The sequence below is a fragment of the Echinops telfairi genome, unplaced genomic scaffold (genome assembly GCF_000313985.2).
Source record: "Echinops telfairi isolate 266 unplaced genomic scaffold, ASM31398v2 ScPeMD7_7469;HRSCAF=8507_1, whole genome shotgun sequence".
In the NCBI taxonomy this organism is placed as follows: Eukaryota; Metazoa; Chordata; class Mammalia; order Afrosoricida; family Tenrecidae; genus Echinops; species Echinops telfairi.
This window is the reverse complement of record NW_022111373.1, coordinates 53,824,396-53,835,567: the sequence shown is the minus strand read 5'-3', so window position 1 is coordinate 53,835,567 and position 11,172 is coordinate 53,824,396. Positions and strand designations below refer to the sequence as shown.

The 11,172-nt window shown below is 39.8% G+C and overlaps 1 protein-coding gene across 5 annotated transcripts in view; it reads right to left on the bottom strand.

The window, feature by feature from the left end:
• FAM172A (family with sequence similarity 172 member A) overlaps window positions 1-11,172 on the bottom strand; it is a 510,254-nt gene that overhangs the window by 472,864 nt on the left and 26,218 nt on the right. For 4 of the 5 annotated variants that reach the window (XM_045285068.1, XM_045285069.1, XM_004703483.3 and 1 more), the window contains exon 2: window positions 2,983-3,106. The exons of the other annotated variant lie outside the window; for it this stretch is intronic. In XM_045285068.1, coding sequence (XP_045141003.1) covers window positions 2,983-3,088 — 106 coding nt within the window. In that variant the 5' untranslated portion in view covers window positions 3,089-3,106. The remainder of the gene's footprint in view (window positions 1-2,982; window positions 3,107-11,172) is intronic. 5 annotated transcript variants of the gene reach the window in all.

The window sequence follows — 11,172 nt, the reverse complement described above, 5'->3', positions numbered from 1 at the left end:
AGAAAATGAGGGAAAACATACATTTTTTTAAATGGGCAAATAACTTTAAAACTACAAATTCAACAGAATATACACTACCAAACTAAAACCCATTGCCATCAAGTTGATTCTAACTCATAGCAGCTCTGTGTATAGTTTTTGTGGCTATAAAGCTTGATAGGAGCAGACAGCCTCATCTTTCTCCTGGGTAAACATCACTAAAAACACAAAATAGTACATTATAATTAAACTTTGGGGGAGGGGTGACCTTAGAAGCATCTAGAGAGAAGGCATATTACTTACAGAGGAACAAAGACATGAGTGAAGGAAAACTCAGAAGATACACAAGCCAGTGGGATGAATATTAATGTGGGAAATGCAATGAATGAGATTTTTTAAAATGTGTACGGACTATTGATCTGCTCTATAAACCTTCACTCAATTCATGATAGAAAGTTTAAGGGGAATAAAATCTCCATGCCAATAATATTTCACTGGAGAATCCTAACAAACATGTGAAATATAATTTAAAAATTAACACCAATACTATATAATATTTTCCAGAAAATAAAAAATGAGAAAATACTTCCCAACTCACTTTAGGAGGGCAGAATTACCGTGATTAAAAAAAAAAAAAACAACAAAAAAGACGAAGGCTGTTCACGTTCTTTAAATAATAATTTTTAAAGAAAAATTGACTACCTTTCAAAAATCTGAATCCAAAATTTCTCAATAAGCTATTAACAAATGAGACCCGAAATATATAAAAAGAATTATGCAACACAGTGAAGTGAAATTTCATTCAGGGTACACAAAACTGGTTTAATATTTTAAAAGAAAAATCAAAGTAAACATAATCAACTATTACCAAAGATAAAATCACATTACCAATTGATACAGGAAAAGTATTTGACAAAATCTAACACCTATTCATGATCAAACACTCAGAAAACAAGAAGTAAAGAACTTCCTCAATTTGATAAAGAGCATCTACAAATAAACCTATAGCTAAAATTACATTTAACTGTGAAATTATACTTTACTCCTAAGATTAGGGGCAAGGAATGACTATCTATTCTCAACATTCTTATCCAACACAACACTGTTCTAGCCAGCACAACAAAGCAAGAACATAAAAGACTTATGGATTAGAAAGAGAAAAAAGCAAGGATTCAGGAGGGTAAAAGGGTGGCTGAGAGAGGGAAAAATGAGCTAATATCAAGGGCTCAAGCAGAAAGAAAATGATGGTAACATTTGCACAAATGTGATTGATACAATTGATATATGGACTGTGATAAGAGCTGTAAGAGCCCCCAATAAAATAATTCTTTTAAAAATCTATTACCAAAAAAGAGACACTAATATCATTTACAGATGATTTAATTGTCTACACAGAAAATTTCAAGTAATTTAAAAATTTTTTTTTAATCTCCTAGGACTAGTAAACTGAGTTCAGCAAGGTTGCTGAACACACACAATTTATCACTTTTTAAAATCTTTTAAGCATATCTTTCATAAACAGATTTTCCTAAACATGGAAACAAAAATAACAAGGTCTATCTGACATCAGTAATGGTATCCCTTGTTCTACATCCTCTTATGAATCAAGGCTGAGCTAGCTGTTACTTATTAATTGTAGCTCTCACAGCAACTAACTCGGTGTTGTAGAAGTCATATGAACTCATAAATAAATCACAGAATCATGTGATTTACAGCTGTAAGAATTTCTAATGCTTTAGTTACTTATATACTTAGTGGTAAAGATATACTTAGTGGTATATATACTTAGTGGTAAAGATAACATATACTTATATGGTATATATGATATACTTAGTGGTAAAGATAACACTATAGATTAGTTGGATCAAATGCCTTTATAATACTTCTGCTGAATTGAATGTCATAATGGGTTAGAATAACGATCTGTCTACTTCTCTATTCTGTCTTCATAGAAATGGCACTACGGATCTTTTATGGGACTGCTTCTATGGTAACCCCTCAGAAGAAATGTGTCTTAGATGTGCTGTGGGAGTTTTGAGTTGTAGAGTTTTGTTTTGTTTTTTTAATTTGCTTTCTAATGTGGGTACAACAATGGACTCAAACATAGCAACTATTGCCAGAATGGGCCAGGGCCAGACAGTGGCTTGTTCTGTTGTACCCAGGGTTGCTATGGGCGGGAACTGACTCAGTGGCACATAATAGTAACAACAGGGTAAGTTTACTCTTAAGTTTACTCTTGCTGCACTAGACCTTTTTAGAGTACTGCAAAGACAAGGTGCTACTGTGAGGACTAAGGTGCTCCTGACCCATGCCATGGTGTTTTCCATTGCCTCACATGCATGGGAAAGTTGGAGACAAACCCATCTGAAGTATGGCTAGAGTGCTCCTTTGTGGCAAGGACGGCAAAACTTCATCTTACATACTCTGGACATGTTGTCAGGAGAGACCAGTTCCTGGAGAGGGACGTCATATTTGTAAAGTAGAGGGTCAGTGATCAACAAGATGGACTGACCACGGTGCATGCAACAATGGGCTCAGACTTAGAAACAATCATGGGGACGGCACAGGACTGGGCAGTGTTTCATTCTGTAATCCATAAGGTCGCTATGGTGGGGCTACTGACAGGATGACACCTACTAACAACAACAGCAGGACCAATACTTGGATTTAGAATTGGGATGGGACTGAATGAAAAGTTACTTAACTAATCTTATACTTTCATGGAGCACAATGAGTCCTGGTAGTGCACTGAGTTAAGAGTTGGGCTGCTAACAGCAACAGCGGCAGTTCAAAATCACCAGAAGCTCTTTTGGAGAAAGCGGCGGCTTTCTATTTTCTTAAACAGTTACAGTTTCAGAAACCCACAGAGGCAGTTCTACTCTGTCCCTTAGAGCCACTAAGAGTTGGAATCAATTAGATAGCAGTGAGTTTGTGAATTTGGTTTTGGCTTTTGGCTCATGAGGCATAATGAAAATATCCTGGAAAAGCAAATTAAGTATGTACCTTTCAGTGCTGTAGACTTTTCTGTTTCATCTGGACCTCCCTGCTGGATTTGGGCCATGCTTATCCAAATTGGCAACAAAATTAAAGACCTCAAGGAAATAGACATCAATCTCCAGAGGACAGTCTAGAATGAATGAAAGCAATAAATTAAGCTCTACTTAAGTCCTACCTACTCCATGTGAACTTCCTAGATCCTCCCCATCAGGATTAATTTCTCTATGCTGACTTCCCACTGCGCTTTTCTCTTGCCTGTACCATAGTACTTATCACAGCCTGCCTTGTAGCTGAGTTATTTATGTATTTGTCTAGGTCAGCTATCAGATTACAAGCCCCAGGAAGAGAGGCAGCAAGTTTTGTCATCTGTGTATATTTTGTGCCACTGATAAACACAATAACTTTTACATATAGATAGATGCCTCCTGTTTGTTAAACTGAATTGAAGAAAACTTTCTATTTAGTTTTAGTTCTCTCTCTCTATCTATCTATATACACACACACACTCACAAACACACTTCAGTTAATTTTATTTGATTAATGTTTTCAAAAATAAACTGTAAGTATATGCTATCTACAAAATCAGAATGTTCACCTCCTGGAGTATGTAGTCAAAAGGAGAAAAATACAGAAGAAAAGTACCTATAGTCCTGTTTAAAATACGACTTCGAGGGTGGGGTGTGAGGGGCGTAGTTCATCCTCTCACAAATGGAAGCTATAGTCATTGCAGTGTGTGGAAATCACACGCTACAAAATTATTCCAGCACACAGTCATGCTGCTAATCATAAAGCAAATGATAACATCTTGAACTCCAAGTCTGCTCTACATTGACCAAAGGAAAGGCATTAAACCTTTAACACTAAAGTAAAGCAGTGATCCTAAAGTTAAAAAAATAAAGATAAAATTAACCTATTTAACCCAATTGACTCATATTATTGATAAAATTATATTAAAACTACAATTGTAACAACAGAAAGGGAAAATGAAAAAAAAGGATAAAATGTTTCTTTATTTGATTGAGGAACCCAAGTGATTTTCCACCAACAAAGCAAATTTCAACTACTATTCAGAGATGACCCAGCTAGCCAACTCATCAAGAACCTAGAGGTCAGGGCGGAACTGACCCTGTGAGGTCCTGAGATTTAACTCTTTATGGGCATAGAGAGCCTCACCATTTTTACCACAGAGGTTCTTGCTATCACACTGGTGACTGAGCGGTTAGCAGCCCAATGTGTGACCACGATGTAACCACTAGGAATAAGGATGAGAGAATTTTTACCAATAAACATTTTTACCTGGCCAGGAAATAGCTTTCTCTTTTGAGGATAGGAAACTCAAAACTCTGAAAATTCTTTTTTTTTTAAATCGTTTTATTAGGGGCTCATACAACTCTGATCACAATCCATACATATATCAATTGTGTAAAGCGCATTTGTACATTCATTGCCCTCATCGTTCTCAAATTGCTCTCCACCCAAGCCCCTGGCATCAGCTCCTCACTTTTTCCCCTCTCCCTCCCCACTACCCCCTCCCTCATGAACCCTTGATAATTTACAAATTATTATTTTGTCATATTTTGCACTGTCCGACATCTCCCTTTGCCCACTTTTCTGTTGTCCATCCCCCAGGGAGGAGGTTATATGTAGATCCTTGTAATCGGTTCCCCCTTTCCAATCCACCGTCCCTCCACCGTCCCAGTATTGCCACTCACACCACTGGTCCTGAAGGGATCATCCGCCCTGGATTCCCTGTGTTTCCAGTTCCTATCTGTACACCATCTGGTCTAGCCAGATTTGTAACGTAGAATTGGGATCATGATAGTTGGGGGGGGGCGGGGGGAGCATTTAGGAACTAGAGGAAAGTTGTATGTTTCATCATTGCTATATCGCACCCTAACTGGCTCGTCTCCTCCCTTTCTGTAAGGGGATGTTCAGTGGCCTACAAATGGGCTTGGGTCTCCACTGCGCACTCCCCGCCTCATCCACAATGATATTGATTTTTTGGTTCTGATGATGCCTGATACCTGATCGCTTCGACACCTCGTGATCACACAGGCTGGTGTGCTTCTTCCATATGGGTTTTGTTGCTTCTGAGCTAGATGGCCGCTTGTTTACCTTCAAGCCTTTTAGACCCCAGACGATATATCTTTTGATAGCCGGACTCTAAAAATTCTGAAAATACATCTGTGGTCCTTCAAAAAGGAGCCCTAGTAGTACAGTGGTTAAGTGCTTATTTATTAACTGAAAAGTTAGCAGTTCAAACCCACCAGCTGCCCAACAGGAGAAAAATATAGCAGTTTATTTCTGTACAGATTTACTGCTTTGGAAAACCAATAGGGCAGAGAGTTTTACTCTGTCCTACAGGGTGGTTATAAGTCAGAATCAACTCAGTGGTAGTAGGTTATAGTCCTTTAAGAAATATAACCTCAAGGGTTCACGAGGGGGTGGGGCAGGGAGGAAAAAAGAGGAGGTGATACCAAGGGTTCAAATAGAAAGTAAATGTTTAGAAAATAACGATGGCAACATATGTACCAATATGCTTGATACAATTGATGTATGGAATGTTATAACAGCTGTACAATTTCCCAATAAAGTGATTTAAAAAGAAAAAGAAAAAAAGAAATATATCTGATGGAAGGGCAGGCTGGGGACAATGTGGCACCCACAGCAAAGAGTGCAAAAAGGAAGAAAATGTCCCAACATTGATTGTGGTGATGGCTGCACAATCCTCTGTATTATGACTGAATTATTGAGTTGTATGATATGCTAATGACATCTCAATATAACTATTTTAAAAATAAATGAACTTGGATACTTCTTTTAGAAAGAACATCAGATAGATGTCCTAGTCTATACAGGAAGATGCTGGAGCCCGGTGGCATATAGTAGGGTATATATTGGGCTGCTGACAACAGGTTAGCAGTTTGAAACCACCATTTGTGGGAGAAAGATAAGGGTTTTCTTATTCCCGTAAAAAGTTTCAGTCTTAGAAACCCTCAGGGGCAGTTCTACCCTGTCCCGTAGGGTTGCTGTGAGTCAGGATCAACTAAACGACAGTGAGAGACAGCAGGCAGGCAGTGTGCGAGGCCCCATGACTACATGATGCACCCAGCTGCCATGGGCCCTGTCCTCATCAGGGCGTCCTTTCAAGTTGCGGAATCAAGCTGCCAAAATGACACACACATAATACACAAGGGGAAGTCAAAACCATTGACTGGGTTCCAGTTCCTATATACAAAGGTTTATTCCAACCAAAAAGTGTTTAAGTTTGACTCTGTGCTGATGGAATGGCTGCAGACAAGTTCTCTCAGCAATGGACATGTATGAGACTCAGTCAGGTGCCTTCAAAAAGATGTCCAGTCACTTCAGAAGGGATATACTGGGCTAGTTAAAGTCAAGGAAGAGAAAGCAGCTCAAAAGGTTAGGACTACTGCTTTGGGGGGATTCCACACAAGAAATCTAGGTAGATTTTCTCATAGGACACAGGAATGACCACAGTGGCTTATCATGAATAAGTTTTAAGAAAGCAGAAATCTGCATTGGGGAGAAAACGGTCAGGAAAGTTTTGCCATGAAATTTTAAAAATCCCAATATACCTATACATTCTTTAAGGGTAAAAAAAGAGCTACCCTTAAGAATTTTGTTGGGAAATCATACCCACATCCACCTTACAGACTGATCTTGCCCCTTCAGATTTATTTCCTTGTGTTTTGCTTTTCTTAAAATGCAAAGAACAAGGGGGGTCGGAATGGAGACCCAAGGTCCATCTGTAGACAGTTGGATGTCCCTTCACAGAAGGGTCACAAGTAAGGGATGAGGTAGTCAGGGTGCAGTTTAGCACCAACGAAACACACATTTCTCGAGTTCTTTAATGCTTCCCCCCCACACACACCCCGCCCACTATCATGACCCCAGTTCTATCTTACAAATCTGGCTAGACATCTTACAAATCTGGCTAGACATCTTACAAAGCTGGCTAGACTGTACACTGATACAGATAAGAGCTCTTGACACGCAAAATCCAGGATAGATAAACCCCTCGGGACCAACAATAAGGGTAGTGATACCATACGGGTAGGGGGAAGGTGCAGGGAGAAGGAGGAGAAGGGGGGAACCAATTGCAAGATCAACATACATCCTCTCCCCATGAGGATGAGCAACAAAAATGTAGGTGAATGGAGACTGTGGACAGTGTAAAATATGAAAATTAAAATAATGTATAAATTATCAAGGGTGCCTGAGGGAGGGGGAGAGGGAGGGAGGGGAAAGAAGAGAGCTGATACCAAGGTCTCAAGTAGAAAGAAAATGTTTTAGAAATGATGTTGACAACATAGGTACAAATGTGCTTGCTACATTGATGTGTGGATTGTTATAAGAGCTGTAAGATCCCCCAATAAAATGATTGATTGAAATCCAGAAAATATATATTTTTAGTTCCTCAAGGATTCTATCACTGCTGTTTTGGATTTGCTATAAATAAAAAAACACAGAATTCTTCGGGAAGGGTATGAAAGATGGAAACACTGCCTTCAGAAGACAGATCGAGGCTATGTTGAGAAACAATTGCTTCATAGTTTGATATTTTTGTTTAATAAAGGTTTCTCTGATCTTATAGTAATATTTTGAAGGATGATTATAATGCTATTATATAAAAGTATATAACATATAAATGCTATCATATAAAAGTATTTAAGAAATATCTATTCAGAGATTCAGGAATTGGTTTTATCTGTCAAGTCCCACAAATTTGTATACCAGCATTCCTTATTAATGAAAAGACAGGAGTCCCAAGTGGAAAAGTAAAACTACTGCCATCATGCCAAATCCAACTTCAGGGGGAGCCTATAGAGCAAAATATAACTGCCGGGGGGGTTCTAAGGCTGTAAATATTTATAATGCAGTCTGCCACATCTGTCTCCTGTAGAGTGGCTGGTGGGTTCAAACTGCTTACTTTCTGGTTAGTGAGCAAGTGCTTAGCCCTGTGCCACCAAGGATCTTTTAAAGAAGTCCCCAACTGGTGTAACTGGGTACACACTCAACTACCAGCGGACAAGGTGACAGTTCAAATCCAAGGGGAGGTGCCTCGGGAAGACAGGCCTGCCAAAGGCTTCCAAAAGGAAGCAGCCTGGACAAGTCTATGGGCCAGTTCTACTCGGCTCAAATGGGTCACCAGGAGGGAGAAGCAACCCAAATGCAATTCACAACCACCGCAGCAGAAATTTAAAAAGAAAGGTTCCTAATAAGAGAGTCCATACAATTTCCTTCTCTAATAACTCCACAGCTCCATGAACTCTCTAGAAAGAACTTCGCAGTCTTTATCTTCTGTCGACTCCTTGTTTTTTCTACGCAAATAGATTATTTTTCACTGACCCCCCGATTTGTAAACAGACCAATTTATTCAGTTATATCGTTGTGACTATTTTAAGATGACGGAGCTCTGGTGGCACAGTTGGTTACGTGTAGGACTGTTAACCACAAGGGCAGCGGTTCAAACCGACCATCTGCTCTGAGGGAAGAGAGATGAGACAGCTGCTTCTGTCAAGACTTACGGCCTCAGAAACCCTGCCGAGTCCTGTAAGGTGACTGAGTCAGAATCGACTGTACAACGGGGGCTGGGGCGGAGGTGGGTGTTTGTTTGCTTTGATTTCCATCCTGTTCTCACAGGCGACAGCCTACATTGCAATTCACGGAAGTAAGACTAGATAGAAGGAGATGATTACTCCCTAGCCTTATAGTGCCAGACGCAAGGCAGGTAAGCACGATGCAACCGCAATTGGACTGCAGATCTCCAGGACCGCTGCGTCAGATGCTTTCCCCGCCGTGCTCTTTTCTATGGCTGTGGGCCAGCTGGTGAAGCTGCACCAGGAACATTATGAATTCTCCATTTACTTTTCCTAATAAAAATTCAGAGTTATAACCTGTATGACCGCAGATAACCACTACTGAAAATGCAGCCAGCAAGCCATTTGATACATTTGATAGATATTAATATGTGCACTCGACATAGTTTATTTGGCATTATCTGATGGAGGTTAGGTTACAGGGAATAAAGTGGCAGAAGGGTTTTACTGATGTGAATTGGGACACCGTTGACATGTTGTATACTTCAAGATAACCACTACTGTTTAAATATGGTTTCCTAGAAATGGTTACAGTATAAACTAGATTCAAAACATTTCTGTTTGCAATTTCATTCTGTGAACTACACAAACCAATTATCATATCTTCTTTCCTTCTATGATTCCAACAGAGAATCACTATGTATAAATAAAGCTATAAATAACTTGTCATTTGTAATCTTGATCCAGTCATCACATCGTATAAAACCATGAAACAGTAGAATATTTCTTGGTTGCCCCGTTTGCTCAGGGCATGAGCACTTACAAAATGCATAAAAAGATACGCAGGGGAAAAAAAGATACGCAGAAGCCTGGTTTTTTGTGTTTGTTTTTAAGCAGGTAAAAATTACATATACTATTTTGCAACAGGTTTTCCCACCCCATATTCCGATTATAACCAGAAATGTACTATACACACACACACAAGATATCACAAAAGCAAAATTGGGTAATTCTCCGGGGGGTCCTCAGAACTGAATAGGTTCTAGCCTGGCCCCCAAGGCTCTACATTTATTAAGTCAGGTTTTGGAAGTCCAGTTCACAATAGGCCAACAGCATTCAAAAGTACAGTAAATGAATTAGTACCAGAGAGGCATTCAAATTACAATTCAATTACCAGTGCTTCCAGAAGTTGTTTATCATCAAAGTTTAGTTTATAAAAGTGTTGAATAGTATATAGTTCTGAGACTATAGCAAGAAAAATGTATTTTGGGGTGGGTGTATAGATAGATACATGGCACTAGTGGGGAGTACCTGAAAAATTAGGCTAGGATAATATGGTTCCTTGGTGTAGAACCACCAGTAGCTTCTACATACAATGTAATCTACATTTGTCAGAAGAGCGTGAACCACATCTGCCCACTTCTGACTTCACAAGGGTGAACGAGACTCAAACTCAACATCAGCCCGAGATGATTCCTATGAGACAGAGATTAGACATGCCTCCACCCTCCAACCTTGTTTTAAGAATTCTGAGATCAACCATCCTTCCCAAGGCAATCTCTGATCTCTGTTAAATTTGAAAATTCATTGCCATGCCACACAGAAATCATGGACAACACTCATAATTATGGGGTTTATTAGAGAAGCTAACAGTGTACAATTCAGCATCAGAAATACCCAGGATACATTTCTTCTGGTCAAGAGAGCCTCTTCTCATCCATGCTCATAGGCAAGCCTCTCCCTGGTTGTCAGCTTCTCAGACATGCCATTCTTTGGCCTCTGCCATGCTTTGTGCTGCCAATAAAGGCCGTAAGTGTACTGTACTCAACCATAAGCTTCAGCCCCCAAATTCTCAGCTCTAGCTCTGTGTTTCAGCAAACCAACTCCCAACAAGTACCTAGAAGTACCCCACTCCACACGTGAGACTCCTGTCTGAATGAAGTCAACTTTACTCATTTGTTGGCCTGGAAAGCCTGTCACTCTTATTTGTGCTCCAGCTCTTGTTCTGCTAATGCCACTCCTCTAGTTTCACAGCTGTCTCCTAAAGTGGGGAGGGTCAATGCACAGGCATCTCATGGTCCAGAAGACATACACCACTCCTGGCTCTTCTTTCTTAATAGTAGTGAGACAAGCCCTGTTGTTCCTGAAATGAAATTTCAGAAATTCGAAACCAAAGGGAATGGCAAAACTGAGCAATCTCCATACATGGTTCCATGCAGTCATTCGGTAAAAGTTGCAAAGACTAAGGCTAGGAAGCCATAGCAAATAACCCAAACCTCAAAAAACTCAGACTCACAGCCATTGAGTCAAGTGCAGTTCATAGCACCCCTCCAGGGCAAGGTAGGTCTGCCCTGTGTGTTTCCAAGACTGTAAAGCTTTCTCCCGCAGAGCAGTTGGTGGTTTCTGAGTGCTGACTTTGCAGCTAACGGTCCAACACGTATCAACCAAGCCACCCACATTTGTTCCTAAATCTCACAGACACACTGATATCATTTAGGTTGTGTGTTTTTTTAAATCATTTTATTAGGGGCGCATACAACTCTTATCACAATCCATACATACATCAGTTGTGTAAAGCACATTTGTACATTCATTGCCCCCATCATTCTCAAAACATTTGCTCTCCACTTAAGGC